The 20,017-nt window shown below is 27.2% G+C and overlaps 2 protein-coding genes across 2 annotated transcripts in view; one reads left to right on the top strand and one right to left on the bottom strand.

The window, feature by feature from the left end:
• LOC112600982 (cAMP-specific 3',5'-cyclic phosphodiesterase-like) overlaps positions 1–10,788 on the top strand; it is a 79,310-nt gene extending 68,522 nt beyond the window's left edge. Inside the window, exons 4-14 of the mRNA XM_025348356.1 lie at positions 4,101–4,213; positions 6,830–6,923; positions 7,113–7,387; positions 8,542–8,640; positions 8,805–8,969; positions 9,119–9,218; positions 9,292–9,446; positions 9,545–9,667; positions 9,821–10,003; positions 10,091–10,205; positions 10,376–10,788. Of these exons, the coding sequence (XP_025204141.1) occupies positions 4,118–4,213; positions 6,830–6,923; positions 7,113–7,387; positions 8,542–8,640; positions 8,805–8,969; positions 9,119–9,218; positions 9,292–9,446; positions 9,545–9,667; positions 9,821–10,003; positions 10,091–10,205; positions 10,376–10,530 (1,560 nt within the window). The 5' untranslated portion in view covers positions 4,101–4,117 and the 3' untranslated portion in view covers positions 10,531–10,788. The remainder of the gene's footprint in view (positions 1–4,100; positions 4,214–6,829; positions 6,924–7,112; positions 7,388–8,541; positions 8,641–8,804; positions 8,970–9,118; positions 9,219–9,291; positions 9,447–9,544; positions 9,668–9,820; positions 10,004–10,090; positions 10,206–10,375) is intronic.
• A 2,138-nt stretch (positions 10,789–12,926) lies between these two features.
• Positions 12,927–19,224, bottom strand: LOC112600948 (macrophage migration inhibitory factor-like). The gene is made up of 3 exons (XM_025348308.1): positions 18,946–19,224; positions 16,668–16,855; positions 12,927–13,117 (listed from the first exon to the last, which is right to left on the bottom strand). Exons 1-3 carry the CDS (start codon positions 19,048–19,050, stop codon positions 13,015–13,017), a joined length of 396 nt encoding a protein of 131 aa, XP_025204093.1. The 5' UTR covers positions 19,051–19,224; the 3' UTR covers positions 12,927–13,014.
• Between the last annotated feature and the right edge of the window lie 793 nt (positions 19,225–20,017).

The raw sequence follows: 20,017 nt of genomic DNA, 5'->3' as shown, positions 1-20,017 counted from the left end.
GAAAGGTTTATTGTACTAGGTGTAATAATATAGTTATCGGGTAATAATTCTTGTCTGATGCAACATATATTTGCCCCCGTGTCAATTGTTATTGGTAAGGTAATGTTATTAAATTTAGCTTCGATACAAAGATCGTCGAAAGTTGAATTAATTTTGTTAATTTTTTGATTATATGATGTTGTAAGTAAAGGTGAACAATTTTCAGCTGTATTTGACCTCCAATTTAGTGTTTTTGACTTATTGACGTATAAGTTACAGTTATTAGCCGTATGTCCAGTTTTATTACAAATTTGGCAAGTATTTACATCAGACTTATTTTTAAAAAAACATTTTTCTTCTAAATGGTTTGTTTTGGAGCAAATTGAGCATTGTTTCTTTTGAGTAGTAGAGTTTTTTTGTTTATATGGTAAATGATTTATTTTTGACATGTTGTTTGTCGAATTTATTGGGAAATATGATTGGTTAAAGGGAATTGGGCCTGTATTCCAATATTGTTTGTTATTTGTATTATTATACAGCATATTATACATTTGAGGCATTTGCGTATGCCACTGTTGGTTATTGAAATTGTTTTGATTTTGGCTATCATTATTTTCGTAGGGATTTCTGTCTACAATATTACCTTGATAATTTGTATTTGTTTCCTTGTTTAAAAATTGACTAAATATAGTCTTTATGTCTTTAATCTCATCGCGCAATTTTTCGATCTCATTTTCTTTTGTGTTTTTATTTGAGTTTATTTGTTGAAGTTTGGACTTTATTATTTCTGTTTCTAGGTCAAATTGAGATTTAGGTGTTTCACCTGTTATCATAAATTCAATCATTTCGTACTTGCGTACGTTGTTTTTTAATTCTGTTAAGTTAGCATTATCCATTATTCCTATGTATCTCGCTATGGAGGGGTTTAAGCCTTTCATTATATTGTGTACCATTTCTTCCTGGGACATTCTGGCAACAACACGCGTCTGCATATAGATTCTGACCTTCATATACTACGGTGGTTATCGGCACTGCTTCCGTTTTAACATTGTCGGCATGCGTCATTTGAGCTGCTGGCCCAAATTCTAACTGAATTTTTCCAAGCTCTACCATTCATGTTTCCCACCATCCGTAATATCATAAAAGTATGGGCGGAGTCTATAAAAATACTGAACAAATCTGAGTTCTTTAGACTCTGACCAACTCATATGATGGCAAGCATCATATTTTTAAGAACGAGTCGATACTTTCCAGATCGACCAGAATAATTGTTTGGTCCTGAAATGTCTTTTGTTTATCACATATATTGTATATTATTGTGTTTGCTGAAGTTGTGTATTGGTTCAGGGATAAATCATGATATTCTATTTGTGTTTCAAAGTTTTCTGACTGGATTCCCTTTAATATTGTATAAAGTTTATTTTTTTATTTATATTATTTTTAAATCAGATAAACCAGAATTAACATAATTGTGTCAGATACTTAAATTGATTAAAGTTTTTATTGCTTATTTATCCAACCGCGTGAAATGTTAGTTTAAATTATATTAGATTTACAATTTATCCAGATTATCTGTTTTAAATTAGAATTGGTAATAGTACTCAATCAATTAATTAAATTTTACTACAAATATTATAACTACCTTGTTAATTAAGGTTTAATTATTCGATCTAAGTGGAGAAAATAAAAATATCTCTACACCAAATTTTTGTTTGTTTGTTAGACATTTAATAATAATTTGATTTACAAAATATTTTAATTTTCTTAAATTGTTTTTAGTATAATCTTTTTAAGATTTAGTGATTTAGTTTTATCGGTAAAATAAAATTCTCCCGTTAATATTTTATAACACCTTTTATTTTAATATGATTTTAATATATATAAATTTTTAATATATTACTGTTTGATGGAAAATAAAATTCTCCTGAAAATAATAATCGATAACTATAATCCGTCTTTTATTTAAATAACTTTAAATATATATATATGAATTTTAGTAGTATTTATTTACTTTTTAGTATAATCCTTAGCATTTAATCAATTTTATTTTACTGACGTTAGAAAATAAAATTTCTTGAATATTTTTATAATCCGATTTTTAGTATAAATCTTTAAGATTTAATAATTTTAGTTTTATAAAATCAAAAATTCTCTCAATTTTAGTAATCCCGATTTTTAGCTAGTATAAACTTTGATTAAACTTAGTTTTTATGGTGAATAAAAATTCTCTGAATATTTTTATAATCCTGATTTTTAGTATAACTTTAAATTTAATACACTTTAGTTTAGCGGTAAAATAAAATCTTCTGAATACTATAACCTGCTGATTTTTATATAAATCTTTTAAGAGATTTAATAATCTTAGTTTATAAGAAAATATAAATTTTAATTATTTTTAATCCCGATTTTTGTGGTAAATCTTAAGATTTAATACTCTGAGTTTTTAGTGCAACAAAAATTCTCTTGAATATTTTTATAATCCCGATTTTTTTAGTAAAAATCTTTTAAGATTTAATAATTTTAGTTTTTTTTTTTTTTTTTGTTATTTTAAAATGTATAATTTTTTGTATCTATCTCTTATAAATGTAAGTATATAATATGATGTATAGATTAACTGTCTAATCTCTATAGTGTACTTGATCAATTCTCAGTTTATTTGAAAAAATAAACAAATGAACTGAACTTATGTTGGGCGCCACTTTGTAATAACACAAAAATAAGAGAAATTAAAATAAAAAGTAAAATATTCAAAATTATTATAAAAGGGTCTATGTTATGAGTATGACGTGGCTGGACTGACGCAAGGGACACAAGCCTTGTATGTAAGTCCGGTACTAATAAATATTGAATGTACTTGTTCTTGCGTTATTACCTACCTCCTGTTCTTCGGAGGGTTCTCGAGATCGTGTTTCGAGAATATGACCAAATACACCGTATGTAAATTAAATAGTAAAATATTTCGTACTGACAATAAGTATGTAGGGCATGCACCTTACCTGGTTCGCCGCGGTGTATACCTGTAGTACGATCCTCAGAGAAAGATGTAAGATAATACAAGTTGCGATATGATTTAAGGAAAACTTAAATTTAAATAAGAAAAACAACACTGATTTTATCTTAGAAAAAAAAAGAAGTCCAGCTGTCACTCGCAGTCTTGAGTTGTGGGGTGTATGATGGGTCTTGGGAAGAGCTCCTGCTCGTTTTTCTGGTGCGCCTGCACTGAGATTTTGTCGGTGCTCATGCACTCGATAGTTTGGCTGGTGCTCATGCACTCGATGGTTTGGCTAGTGCTCATGCACTCGCTAGAGAAGACGACGTGATCAAGACAGCCAGGGTCCCCGATGACAGAGAGCCTCATTGGACCATCCCTTGTCTTTGGCGGCACACGAAAATAGGTCAAACGCTTTGTGCCATATGGTCGCAATAGCGTTTGGGTTCCCACGTGGCCAAACAATGTAGATCGTCTCTCTCGTCAGTGATCAATAGGGATTATAAGTTTTTATTGAAGGCTATCTGCGTGCGACAACTTGACCGTTACTTTATTTAACGAAATGATAAAATATACAATAAATTATGATGTGTGAGCATATCATAACACGTGGTATACGCTTTAGATACTCCAAAATGTATTAACAATTAAAAAATTGTAGTTTCTAGGAAATATTGATGGTATAACCTCGTTTAAAACATTGGGTTGACTATGATATTGAAACACTTCAACCAGTGTTCATATTAAATATGGTTATTATTTCTATACTGTAGGTACGTTTTTTTTTTTTTTTTTGTGTACGCCAAAATACTAAGATCCATATGCAAGGCCAAAAGTATTGTTTATTCCCAAATATACTTACATTAATAAATCAACAATTAAAGTACCGCAATAACATTTTTATTTTGAGAACAATCATGTTCTATTTTTAAAATAATAAGTACTGTTAGAGAGTTTTTAATAATTTTTAAAAAACATTTGATATATCATATTTTTAGTCGCTGATATATAATATAATTTTTACAAAATAAATACAATTTTTTTTTCTATAACATGTACTCTATGATCAATTAATTAAAAGCCAGCTTTCTGATGATTTTAAAATGACGATTCTTTTATTATTATTTTTCAGATGATGCATATCTCAAGATGTCCATTGAGACTATCGAGGAACTGGATTGGTGTTTGGATCAATTGGAAACTATTCAAACACATAGATCAGTTTCAGACATGGCATCATCAAAGGTATATACAATCTTACATTACTGCTTTTAAAATCAAAAGTTAAATGTATAAGCATTTTATTATTATATATTATTTCCTATTTTTCTTTTAAATAAATTATAAAGTAAAGTTATAGTCGCAGATGATGTAATGTTATGTCACATTATATACTTGAAAATATTTATGTCATTTTTTTCTCATTGACCATATACAGTATACACAATAGACGTTAGGAAAATAAAATAGTATGTTTCATGCATACATGTAACATGTAGTTTAATACGTTAGTAAGAAATAATAATAATCTACTAATTATTAAATAATAATGATACTATAACAAGTATATAAAATGTATAATATTATAGTTCTCTTTATAAAAAATAATGTTATCTAGGTTTATATAAAATATATACCTAGATAATAATATATGTTAGAAATTACCAGAAAAAATGATGATCAAATAATATGTCGCTCTAATTTTCAACTTTTTTGTGATTTTTGATTAAATTATCTCTAAATGTTTTAATATTATAATAAGATTATATATTTTATCTCCACATCTTTATGTTTTTAATTAATTTTGATTATTGTTGTAGTTAATTATTACTCGCTAACTATAATAAACATATGTCCATGCAGATTTAATTATTTTCAATAAGTATACATTATACAATCATATTTAAGAACACTTTTGTCGAGTATATCGTATATCATATAAAAATTGTATTATTAATTTTAACTAGTTCCCTGTATGTATTATAAAATGGATGTAATGCATATTATAAATGGTATTTTGTTAAGTAATTTTTGTCTTCTCGTGGGTTTTACAAGACTAGATTAGCGCTCATACATACATGCATACATACATATTATATAATATAAGCATTAAGCATTAAGCATTAAGCTCTGTCAGGATCTAAAACCAATTTTCTGGAAACGGTAGTGGTTAAATTATATGCTATTTTATAGTAACTTGGTTGGTGATGTACATTTTGCTATTATACAATTGCGTTTCGATCATTGAAGACATTTTGCAAAATACAAACGTGACGTTACAAACGTAAACGGTTTCTTAATGATCTTTTTGTAAGATTAATATAGGACAGTTCCAATCAAGTCTCACAATATAATATATATATCATAATAAAGATACGTATATAATATAGAAAAGTTTTTTTCTCGATATATGTAAACCTATTATTTTTCATACTCATTTAATGGGGTACAAACTATTTAATTACCTATGCCGAGTACATTTTATCATATTAAAATATTATAGTGGGTGAGCTAAGTGGAGTCATTTCTAGTGTTCGAAACGTTATATAATAATCAAATTATATAATAAGCAACCTTATATTGAAATTAATATATATCAAACAAAATATAAAATTGGTTTATACAAAATTGAGAAAATTATGCAGTAGCGAACGGTTTTCGACGACTACGGTTTGCATTAAAAATGCGAGCTAGTACTTGAAATTAATGCACAAACTGTCTGGGAATAAAATACAAAAATAGAATTATATTTTTATATTTTATTTGTATCATTATCATTATTTTCCGGTGTACTAACCCCCGCGACCCCACAGCATAAACATGGCCAATTTATATTCACATAGTCTGAGGCCACCCTGTTTGCAAACGCGAAGATAGCTAGACATTTCTCAAGTGGAAAATATCCAAGAAATCGATTTCGGTTTTTTTCTACGTAAATTAAATTTCCCATAACTCCACAGCATCAGCTTATTTTATAAATAGGTATACACTATACATACCCAGTTATATTTTAATACAAAGGAAAAATATTATTGTAAAGAATTGGAAGGACATTGTAGAAAAAATATCCGATGTGCATTTTTTATATTATCCAGAGTATAATATAGTAAATGATTAACTGAAACTTACTTTAATGCGTACTGAGTATATAGTACACAATGTAAAGAAATATTTTGGTTGCCTTAATCTCTTACCTAAATCTGCTCTATCAATTCAAATTCACTCATAAAGTTACAATATATATTATAACAAAATAAAACAATAGATGTATGATTTAATTATATTATATTACGTTTATTTTATTCGATCTGCAAAAAGTTAAATTATTAATTTATGAATTTATTAAGTAAAAATAATGTACACGTTGTGCTCAAGTGAGTTATTTACTTAGGATAGAAAATTTACATTTTGTAGAGTAATAAATATTAACTGATATTTAATATCATTAATAAATATAGAAAAAACCTAGGTAATACTATTAATAAAAATACAGAAAAAAGTATATAGGCCTATAATTTTTAATAAATATAAATTTAAAAAAAGTTTGAATTCGTTGAATTTTAATTAAAAATATACAACTATAAAAAACATTTTATTTGTTTTGATATAATATATTAAAACGCATTATGTTTTAGTTATTTTTTTAAAACTAAGTACCTACTTAAAATTCATTTAAACCTATAATGGTTCAATATTTATGAGGTATGCTTTTAAAAGGTTAATTTATAAAATATTATATAAAAATATATATTTATTGACGATTGGCATTTTGAAATTTCTCAAACACGAGATGATTAAATTTAATTTTAACTAAAAATATAAAGCTGTTTAATTAAATCAAATATTGTAATTATGTTATAGTTCAAAAGGATGCTTAACAAAGAGCTTAGTCACTTCTCCGAATCTAGTAAATCTGGAAATCAAATATCTGAATACATTTGTTCTACGTTTCTTGGTAAGTAATTTTAATGATAATAGTATAAATATAAATATAATTATAAATATCAATATATCATGACGACCCTGCAGTTCTCCCTTAAAAAAAAAAAAAAAAGATTATTTTTCGACAAAAATTTCTGGAATTTAAGAACTGTACGTGCAGATGAGACTTAATATAAATATGTCTTTGTCGCATATATTTCAGACAAACAACAGGAGCTGGATATACCGTCGCTGCATACCGATGAAAACCAACAAGATGAGGGACGACAAACCACTAATAAAGCGACGTTATCCTCCGGTGCGTCTACCAGTTCACAATCTGGCGCACAGTCCAAGAAAAAAGAAATTAAATCCAAAGTGACGCCGATGTCGCATATATCAGGCGTTAAAAGGGCCTTATCGCACACAAACAGTTTCGCAGGCGAACGATTACCCAAATTTGGCGTGGATACGCTCAAGGAAGAAGAATTGGGACACGTGAGTCAAAAATACGATATAATATTATAATATAATGATACATACAGTAATCGACTGAGTCCGTGCAGTTGTGTGTTATGATGCAAAGACGGGTACGAACATGAGATGACTTGTCACGGGGGTGGTAATTTTTTTTACTAAAAAAGTAAAATAAACATCAATATTATTCTTAAACGTTTCTTTTAATTTTATATAGAAAATATTATTTCGACTTAACCAAATTTAACGTCTTAAATAATAAATTATTATTAATTAAACAATTTATAGAATATAATATTTATAATTTATATTTTAAATATCCAAACGTTAAATGAATATAATAAATATGTCGTAAAAAACACAGATGGGGAGAAAAATGTAATACAATTTAAGATGTTTTTAGACAAATTTCTACGGTACATTTCTAAAATGATTATACAACGGTCTGTTGTTAACAGGGTTGGAATGTGTCTTAAACAAACTATTTTAAACACGTGATTAAAATGTTTTGAATAAATGGTCTGCTTAAAATATTTTTTACATCAACGTTTCAAACGTTTTTTTAAACATATTTTTTAAAAAAAAAAAACATAAAACTGTACTTAGATTACAATTTATACAATTAATATGTTAGTTAACAATTCACAAGCAATATCTCTAATATACTTTAAAGTGCACCAATAGATTTAACTTGAAACAAAAGATTTTAATAAATTATATTTATTTTTTAAACATAAAAAAACATTTAAAAATCTATTTAAAATAAAATAATAATTTTTTGAGCAAATAAATCGTTTGTTTTGTATTGTTAAATATAAAACTTGTTTTTTTCAATCCTGGTTATTAGATGCTACAATCGGTTTATGATGGTCAAATAGTAAAATATACCTACTACATGCCATAATAATATAATTATTGTAATTGTATTAAACTCGATTCAACGTTGTATTAGTATCGATCGTTTTATTATATAATGTTGTTTTCGGTGAAACAATTAGTTAGCTTCCGCCACTAATAAGATACATTTATCAATATGACCACCTTACCGTGTACGCTTACTATTATACCAATAAATACATCTATATTCTCGTTGAATATTGGTATATACAATGTATAAACCATTGTAAATACAATGTATCGATAATTACGACAACCCTTTGTGGTCTCTCTTTCAGAATTTGGCTGAAATAGACAAATGGGGTATCGATATATTCCGGATAGCCGACCTGACCAACAACCGGCCGCTGACGGCTATAGCTTATACCGTGTTCCAGGTAACCACAACAACAGCAACACTAATAATAATGACAGTAAAGGTGGCAAGGAGGAGACTACAGCTGGGATACTTGCAACACAGTTGTAGTCTCATCGCTCGTTCGCCACGTTGTTAACTGAATGGTTCGGACTAATGGCGGCTATTTATTTTTATCTTTCTCAGAACCGAGAGCTATTGAAAACGTTCATGATTCCGGCAAAAACATTCGTTGCGTTCATGATGACTCTAGAGGATCATTACGCCAAAGACAATCCTTTCCACAACAGCACTCATGCGGCGGATGTCGTTCAGTCCACCAACGTTTTGCTGAACTCCCCGGCATTGGAGGTGAGCAGAATCGCAAAAACCTCTCACACCTATAAGTTCATATTAAATTATATCATTAAGGCGAAATTAGAACTTGATACGTCGCATGATGGTGCTATGAAACTATTAAATTGTACAATAAATGATCATTTGTTTTTTTTTTTTTTCAGAGTGTTTTTACTCCACTGGAAATCACCGCTGCCCTTTTCGCGGCCGCCATACACGATGTAGACCATCCCGGACTGACCAATCAGTTTCTCATCAACTCAAGTAAATAGCACTTGAAAAATGTAATACATAATACATTATAATGACATTTTTCGTTTTTGTTTTTTTTACATAGGTTCTGAATTAGCTCTGATGTATAATGACGAGTCCGTGCTGGAAAACCATCATTTAGCAGTTGCTTTCAAACTTTTACAAAATGACGGATGTGATATATTCCAGAATATCAATAAAAAACAAAGGCAGACTTTGAGAAAAATGGTTATCGATATGGTAAGACTGTCTAGTTATTGTTTCTCATAGTACGGGTATAATAATAATTGTTATCTTTATTAATGACATTTTTCGAACTATTTTTTATACGCATAAAGGTACTTTCCACTGACATGTCAAAACATATGAGTTTGTTGGCTGACCTAAAAACTATGGTGGAAACAAAAAAAGTTGCTGGTTCTGGCGTATTGCTGTTGGACAATTACACCGATAGAATACAAGTAAACCATACCACTGCATTGACGCTTACGATACAAAACATAATAATACTATAAAATAATTTATATTTATATAAATATTAATGTTAAAATGCAGTACACAGTCGAGATATCAAAACATATTACAATATATGTATGTATACGTTTTTTGAACAGGTCTTGCAAAACTTGGTACATTGCGCAGACTTAAGTAACCCCACCAAACCGTTGGAACTATATAAACGATGGGTCGATCTGTTGATGGAAGAATTTTTCCAGCAGGGTGACAAAGAGCGAGAACAAAACCTAGACATCAGTCCTATGTGCGACAGGCACAGTGCTACGATCGAAAAATCACAGGTATAATAGCAACTGAACGTACACGAAACTTTAACAACGATGATGTCGACCGTACCATTAAACTATTGTTTCGTTTTTTGCACGCAGGTCGGATTTATTGATTACATCGTACACCCTCTGTGGGAAACGTGGGCTGACTTAGTGCATCCCGATGCCCAAGAAATACTCGATACCCTCGAAGAAAACAGAGACTGGTACCAGAGTGAGTATATAATTAAATATTATTGTTTCATATAAATGTGTTTGCGGTATGTTTCCCTCTTAATGATACACGTCGTCGTTGTCTTCGTTTTCATTGTCACGACAATTGTGGGAAACGTTCGTATATGGTAATAAAGTATGTAAATTATTCTAAGGTTTTACGTGCTACAGGTATGATTCCGCCCAGTCCACCTGCTGAAGAATCCGAAGACCGCGAGAGTGGTGACGATGATGAATCGAAGCCCTCTGCTAGTGATCAGGACCCGAACATCAGGTTCCACGTGACGCTTGAGGAAGGTGATGAAGATTCGGTGGCCGCGATGTGACGCAAACTAGTCGGCTGGTGTCGCAAATTGGGCGAAAAAGTCAACTCCTGGTGGAGGACCAAACAATGAGCAAAACAATTAGCGACTCACCTGGTCCTCGTCTTGGAAAAAAAAATCAAAAAATCACAGCGCCCCTTATCCCCAAGAATTACACGGTGTGTCCGTGTATCTGTGTGTATGCGTGTGCGTGTATGGAATCTATCTAAACCGCTTTTTTCTGTCTATGTAAAAAAAAAAAAAAACCAAGTTTAAAAAAAAGATAATGATTAATGATAATAATAAATGAAAATGAAAAAAAAATTAATTAACTGCAAATTCCTTAAATCTCATTTACATATAGTTATAATAAAATATATAAAACGCGAATAAAAAAAAAAACTTTATTATTATTAATAATTTGATGTAATTTTGTTGTTATACATTTAGGTACGTATTATTAATTATTAATTAATTTTAGCTTGTGTTGTTCGGAGAGAGAATTTGCTCGTTTGTTTGTTTGTTTTTATTATTATTGAATACCGTTTTCGTAGTTGTTCTTCGTTTGATTTTTCAAATAATTATCGTTCTTGTTTAGTCATTATTTTAATATTTATTGATGTTATAGCTGTTTAATAAAAAAAAAAAAAAATTATGTTATCCATAAGAATATAAACAATTAACTATTATCATAATTAATAGTTATATTATTAATCTAATATCTTTCGGACATATAATTTTAAGTAATATAAACAAATGTATATCCCTGAAAATGAACCTAACCTGATTAAAATATCGTATGATTAATTAATAACATGGATTTTCTGATCATAATATAAGCAATGGAATTTTGGCTTTGATAATTTTTTTTATACATATATATGTATTTTTTTTTTTTACCTGTATTATTCAAGTTACTATAAAAAATATATATATATACAACACTCTAATTTAGATTTTTACCATTTCCAAGCATATTTCGATCATATTTAAATGTATAGTTTGGTGTACTACTATTAGTACTTAAAAAAATCTGAAATCAAAAATCTATAATCAAATTGTAACTTAGAAAATGGGATTTCATTCAATTTTAAGAATTTTCTTGTATAAACTATGAATCATTGGTAAAATATCTTATGTTTATAATTGTACCAAGTCTAAATAAAAATCTATAACATGACTTAAAACTATTTTTTCATCATCATAATTTTTACATATTTTAACATTTTTGTTTACTATTGTCTGTATTAAACGACATGCGCTAAAATGTCTCTAACTTTCGATCAAGACTGTGATTTTCTTTTGCCTACTTACCATAATCTATATACGTTACTTTTCCGGTTGGGTTCATACATTTTCCGTTGTATTCTAATAGATTCAAAAATGTTTATTATATTTGCATATTCCATTTGTCAATTCACTTGCATTTCTCATCCGATAGTATTTTATTTATTATTTACTATTTAGGTATACTTGCAAATGTAATGTTACCTTTCTTTGTATTTATAAATGTGTATAATATACATATATATATATATATATATGTGTGTGTGTACATTTAATGAATATAATAATTATTAGTATATATTCATTTTATAATTTAAACGACTAGTCAATTTTTCGCCAAATATTTGTACAAATTTTAATACCCTCCCTGCCCCTTCATCACCATTTTTAAGTTAATTTAATATTCTTTTTTCTAAAAACCACATTTGTCTATTGACTGTCTATTTTATATAAGCTTGGTAATTCAGGGTCCCCGATTTTTGTCCAAATTCCTATTTACATTTTTTTTTTTTATAATATATATATACATATATACATATATATATATATTTAATATATAATTAATAATAAATACTAAACGTGTAAATAATATACGTCTCTTCCTATTTTATGTGTAAAATAAATACAATAGATACATATATATTATCATAATATATGTACAATATATAATATATATGTATATATATATATATTCCATTTAAATTACGGAGAATATCTTTCGCGAGCCTTAGTTATTGTCATATTATTAAAATATCATATTTTGCATCTGTTGATAACACACATCCTAATTACATAATATTATATAACAATACACTACGGCCGTTTAGTGTGTACCACTTTGTTTGTTTCTAAAGGATCTAACGAGCGGTGCTTAATTAATAATTTGAATTTAAGAACAATTTTATTTATCTGTGTTGTATTCAAAGTTAAATGCACATCAAGTATATATATATTTATATATTATATGAGCATACATCATACGTGTCTGTATGTGTTTATAAAAATATATATATTTACATAAATATTATTATTATTATTATTATTATTATTATTATTATTATTATTATAATGTCTATAGGTCTGTAATTTTGTACCAAATAGATCGAATAAAATATGAAAAACTCGGTACAATATATTGGTGTTAATAATTTATATTGGTGTTTATATTATATATAATAATAAATACTAAAACTGCAGGCGAAAGCCACGGGCGTTTGCATTTTAATCCGACGGAAACTTGCCGATTTCGGACCAAATACGTTTCAAAGTTTTTCCGTTGTTGCCAATCAACGCCATATCATGTTCATAGTAAAAAATCATGATTCTACAGAAACAAAAAAATAAATGAACATAATTAGTGAAATCAAATCGTCTCTATACCATCCATTCAACAGAAACTTTATGAAAGTTATAATAATCATATAAGCAATAATTAATAGCAAGAGTCTGTGCAATTTACATAATAATACATTTTTTTCAATATCAAAGTGTAGCTATTTTTTTTTTATGGAGTTGTAATTATGGTAATATGATAAGTACTCAGCTGTATGTATGAGCATCAACATCATTAAATAATGTTGACATTTTTGCATCCTAAAACATGTTTCAGCGAATGTTATAAATAACAAGCAGTTGTAGCAAAACTGTTTACAAAACATTAATGCGTTAAATAATACAATGTTCCCGGTATAATCGTGCGTAGATAATATTCTACTCAAACAGTTATAAAAACTGTGATAACTATCTCTTGTGGACAACTTTTAAAAACGCTTGTCCATCAATGTTTTATAATGTCATGTGCGCAAATATCGTTGGACGAATCACATTTTTAAATATATATGTCATAATAGACATTGCTTACATCACATAGTGTTACCACTGACCGTATTATTTAGTAAACGAACGTTAGTGGTATAATGGATCGGCAAACACGATCAATTAATATAGGTAATGGTTTTGATAAATCACTTACAGCGGAGGTGTGAAGGTGAGAACTATAATCGTGCATTATGACGTGTTATATTATAACAGATAGTCGGACGTTGTGACAAGTGCTTAAGTTAATAATATACATAGTTAGAGGTACCAACGCGTCAGAGAATATTGAAAAATCATTACGAGAGCGAATAGCGATAAATCGAAATAAGAAATAAAACTTATACATATAGTTGTGTTAACTCTTAATCATTTATGTAATGATATAGTATTCAGTAAATAGTGTAACAGTAATATTATATGACATTACAATTATCACTGTTATCAGTACTATCATTATATTAAGTTAAATATTTACCATCATACTCGTTAAATATTTATTTAATATGCACTTAATGATTTGATAATTTCAAATACATATTTTGAAACCTATTTATTTTATAATACGCAACAATATTGTGTTGTACATGGATCGTATAGATCTTATATTATTGGCTTTATGGGCGTCATCTATAAGGTATTGGAAATAACCCTAAACAAACATATTTTATATTCGAGTCAAAGGTTTCATTGTACTGAGAACGCTCACCACAAAATATTTAAAACACGATTAAATATTAACATAATACTATTATGTATGTAAAACTCAATTTTATCTATGTGTCGGTTAAGTATAAATGTACTATAATTAACAAATTTTACAATACTTATATTTATCATAAGTCCCATATTACCCTAATTTAATAACTGTGACTAATCAATACATCTTGGTACCGATTTTCAACCACAATATTTAAGGAATATATGCCCGAAAATTGAAATTATATTCGTAAGTGTATTGCTAACGAAAAAAAAAAATTTATATGTATACTGATTACTGACGTGTCGTGATCTCACAATGATGTTGTTTAGCAATACAGTACTTATGGAACAAACTGTATAATGTACGTAGATACTATAATAATAAAACTTTTTTTATGTTCCTATAATTTTGTATAAGTCCTAATAAATCATTTTTAATTTATTTTTCGATAGCATTTTGATAATATAATATTATAATATTATCGTATACTATTAAAATAAGACGATATGCACTTCAAATTTTACGATCAAAATTCGAATAATTATTTCTTCATAGACGATAAAAAAAAAAAAAAAAATAATGAGAGAACTAATAATAATTTACAAAGCTCTATTAAATCTAATATAATCTACTATTCTGTTTAGAAAATCATAGTAAAAATAATTTTACCGAAAATCGAAAAACCTTACAACTTTACAAACACTTATAATATTATTCTGCTTCCTACCTTATTGATACGTAATTTTGAAAATATTCTTATCCAGCATTCCATCAATATTATTTTAACACTATGTGCCGTAAGTGAATATAAAATACGTAATTGTGACTGATTGACAGATTCACGCACGCTGCTATATATTATTATATTATAGTATATAATTAAACTCAAGTTATATAACTTATAATACCACTATTTCCTTCTGGATCATGAATCTGTTTTGAATTAACAGGATTGTATATAAGCTGAATAATTATGTTTCTTATCAAGTGCAGATTCTTTCTTAAATACTGCAGTTCAGTTATTTAAATAATACTATAATTTATTCAATCTATATGTTTGTCGATACCATAACGTCTGCGTTTGAAAACGAATACTACTAAGCTGGATTAATTTTTTTACACTGTACTAGTGTCAGTTACTTACAAAATATTAAACAACTTATAAAACAACTTGAAAATTTAAAATGTCACATAGCCATTAGTTAAAATCGTCTATACTAATTCATATAAAAGTTCAATGTAAATGCAATTAAAGTAAATCATTGAAATCACGCATGTTTCCCACTTATAAATACACAAACTAGTCTCTTCGAAGACTTTAAACGTTATCTAAAGAAATTGTGAAATTATAAATGTATGTGATCGTTTTAGATTAGGTACCTAATACCTTATATTTATTCAATAATATTGCTCTTATTTGTTTACTATATCTTGTAATTATTTAATATGATATATAGCTATACATTTTTTCTGATATAAAGTACGTAATGATATTTAAATACCTCTTTCATTAAGTTAGTACTTGATTTTGGTTGCGTTATATAAAATCTTACGCTAGTTAATCTAATTAAAAAATGTGAGCGTTTACGGAAACGATTTTCAAAAACGATAGCTTCTAAGTTAGAAATTTGAGATCAATTCTTTGAGAACATTTTAAAATATTATGTTTTATACAGTTTACAGGAAATAAGTTTATATTTGAACTTTTATTAGTTTCTAAGCTAATAAAAGGCAAAATTATCGTCCTATATTTTCAGAGAAAATTAAATTTAAAATCCCAGTTTTCAGCATCAAAACTTCACCTCCCTTGTTCTCTAAATAAAATTATGTACTTTTTTAATTCAAAAGGTCGTATTTTAAATTAGTGAGTCCGTGACCTATAAATAAAATGTATTTTTATTTTTATACATTACTTAAATTAAATATTATATTTTTAATTCTTAATATTGTATATACATTACCACTGCATTTAGAGCCTTATAAATGTCAGTTATAAATTAATAACAAATAATTTTATATTTTAATACCCTATAAAAAATAACTGCTCTCAACGTGCATATCGATCAGTTGACAACGTATTTGTTGAAAATATTACTAATAGATAATAATAATCTTAAAGTCATAATAGTTTATTCCTAAAAACTTTGTTAATCAAAGTATTTATTTTTTAATTGCGACCCAAAAATAAGACGTGTACATTATTATTAATTTTCTAAATAAAATTGGTGAAAGGAGATATGTTATTTAATCCAGTGGATTGCCGAGTATATTATATTATATATCTAGATCAGACACTCGTTATATTACTATAGATTATATTTTTATCACCTTCGTTTCATATGCAGGCGTAAGTTACCTGGACTTGTGAACGCCAAGCGCGTTTTGCAGATATTCACTGATTGTCGCCACGTATTGTTCGATTACCTCTTCGTCGATTGGCATGTCTGGCCGCAGCGACCCTCTGGTCAATTTCATCACGATACAAGGATCACTTGATCCGGAAAAATCAAACTCCTGTCCAGATCGAAGTTGACCCATGATAACCTGCAGTACAAAACCAATACAAAATAATATTACATTATTTAATGCGATAAAAAAGTTTTATTTTTAAAATCGCAAAACTTTAGCGACAAAAATATAGTTCCTTAAGTCAATAAAAATCACTATACATAAAAAGAACATTTTTCATTAATTGAATGTTCATGTTTGGTGCTCTACTGGCACCAAATGAAACTAATGGTACTATGGAAAAAAAAAACACTGATTTGTTTTATACATTTAATACATGGTTTCAAACTGCAATCCACTTTTTAAGCAATTTTTGTTTTAATTTTTTTTTCTATACTAAGTTCATAATATATTAACTTAACCAATCTTTCTACATTTAATTTCCAACTCTTCTATGTATACTAATAGCCACAAGTCTTAAGTTTTTAACGCTTATCAATCATTTTTATAATGTCACTTATTAAGTTATTATACAGTCTATTTAAAATGTATATACCTATGATAATATATTATCTACTCATGAAATAATATATTATAATGTATAATATTATACAATATAAACAGGGCGAGATTTCTCGTACGTTTCCTAATCACGCGTTGCATACATAATAAATACATTAATAATATATTGTTAGGTATATACTATTGTTATACCTACCTATCGGCTGCGTTGCTTCGAATACAGATCGGTAGATTACGTAAAACAAAAAAAAAAAAAAATTAATAATCAATCGAATTCATTGACAATATAATATAGTAGAAAATAATTATTGTTTTCGGTGACAATAACTATAATATATGGACATGACGGTGAAAGTTGACGATGGTAGAAGGGACAGGTTGTAGGAGAGAATAATAATATTATATTATGCGCCAAAAACGTTTATAAAAGTATACAAATTACTTCTTCAATAATATAATTATCATTTTCTTATGACTGTCACATAACCACGATAGCCAATCAAAAATTATAATATATATACCTATATAAAAGAAAATGGTACACAGTTCATTAGTCCAATGAAAATTTGATCATTTAAAATAACTTATTATAAGTAATCGTAATATATAAGTATTAGGTAATAGGTATGTATTTTGCATCTCTTAAAAAAAATATCATGCATTTTTAATAATAGCCTTCATAAGTATTTTTTTTTAATTATAAAATTTATACCTTATCAACACTACACTATATACGGAAAGGTGAAGTTGTCACCTTCTTTATATCAAACTAATAGCCTTGATTTGGTTAATTTCTGGTATAATGTTTGAAATTATAATTTTTAATTTCAGAGTATCATTTTAAATGTTTCAAACACATTCAAATTTTTAAAAAACAATTAAATAACTTGTATACAATAAAATACATAAACAATACAATTAATATTATACAAATTTAAATTTTTTAATAACAGATTAATCAAAAAAATTAATACCGCGAACAGTCTGCGAATACAAGCGAACAACGTAAAAACTAGATAAATCTTAGCAATATATATATATATATATATATGACATAAATACAATTATATTTTCTACAAAGTTATTAATATTGTAGAAAATAAAATTAACCAATATAATATATAGCTGAATATGTTTAAGTAACTATATAATTATTTTATCAGTGATATGCTAAAGAAATCATTTTCATTTTTAATTGGCTATTAATATATAATAATAAATAATTTTTTGATTAATTTATGTAAATATTACTTGTCAAGTTAAAATTGTAATTTTTGGTTTTAATAGTTTTATACTGAAAACATGATTTTAAATAAAAAATAGTATAATATTATATAATAATAGTAATAATACCATAAATTGTGTTATATTTCTTGACAAAATAATATTATTTATAAATTATAGTATTTAAAAGTACTCGTTATGTTAACTACTTATTAATTAAAAATTGAGTGAATTTTTTTTTTTAAATTCTGGTAATCCAATATTTTTTTTAAATTAAATTTAAACTTTCAGAGTTAAGTTTATTATTTATGAACTATTAACTTAAACTAATAACGATGTTATGTTCAATCAATTGAATTATTACCTCGAATTATTTTTTAGTTATCAATAACTTACCCAAATATTTGATTAATAATTTGTGCATAATTGTAAATATTCACCTTCTTAGGCCGGTTGAACAGCGTGCATAGGAAGTCAGAAGTACCAGAAAGAAAACCATCGGGCAATTGACTAGCTGCCAAATTTGTGTCAATGGTGTAACTCATACTATTTTTCTATATTATTACGCTTTATTCACAAAAACGCCGACTAAATATATAATGTGACTCGTATAATATTATAGGTTATATTATTAGTATGTGTATAATAATTGCGTTATGGTACGATAAGGTATATAATGCACTTACGACAAAACGATCACTAATTTATAATATAATAATATTTTAATGAACACTATGATTGTATAACCGGTGCGCGTGGACCAACAATAATGCTCTTGACCCCAAAAATAACATTCACGCAGTGTTTTTTTTTTTACTTTTTACATACCTATTACGATTATATAAAAGTAGTTTTTATGGACATTCTTTTAATACTTCATAAAATTGTTGAAATCATTCATGCATAATATAAGTGTTATATTGATAAATATACATCATGACAAATATATAAGTTTGGAAATCAACCCCCGCACCACCATCATGGAAAAATTAAAATAATCTGCTCTTTTCACTATACTTCTAAAAAAAAAATACAAACAATTTTAAAACATAATATATTCGTTTATAACCAACCTATATTCTATCTATAACTTGCAAAAATAAAAGGAACTACTTTTATTAATTATTAATAAGTTTTAATATCTAATATATTAACTTGGATGCAAATAAAATATTGATAAGCACTTGACGTCAATTTTATCTGTTCGAAAATAAATCATCTGACATGATTGTAACATATACTTAGATACTACACTATACTCAAAACTAAAACACGATGGTGAAGTAAAAACCCCACATGAAACGATAAAATATAGATTTTAATTACAATATCATAAATATGACTTGGACGTCTAATTATTTTAATTAATAAATACAATATATGTATATTATAAAATTAGACGTTTTCAAACTCGTTATTATACTACAAAAAATGAGAACACTTTTTCACAAGCTGCTGGAGTCCAATATGTCCTGCAGTTAATATTATCTTCTCAAAATAAGCTATTTCATT

The sequence above is a fragment of the Melanaphis sacchari genome, unplaced genomic scaffold (genome assembly GCF_002803265.2).
Source record: "Melanaphis sacchari strain LSU unplaced genomic scaffold, SCAv2.0 Contig73_pilon_pilon, whole genome shotgun sequence".
NCBI classification, from domain to species: Eukaryota; Metazoa; Arthropoda; class Insecta; order Hemiptera; family Aphididae; genus Melanaphis; species Melanaphis sacchari.
This window is presented reverse-complemented; position numbering and strand designations above follow the sequence as displayed.

Excerpts from the sequence above, each read along its gene's own strand:
- LOC112600948 (XM_025348308.1), bottom strand. The coding sequence starts at position 19,050 with ATGAGTTACACCATTGACACAAATTTGGCAGCTAGTCAATTGCCCGAT. Across the intron at positions 16,856-18,945 it reads TGTTCAACCGGCCTAAGAAG|GTTATCATGGGTCAACTTCG; the intron begins GTGAATATTTAC and ends TTTGTACTGCAG. Across the intron at positions 13,118-16,667 it reads CTTGGCGTTCACAAGTCCAG|AATCATGATTTTTTACTATG; the intron begins GTAACTTACGCC and ends TTGTTTCTGTAG.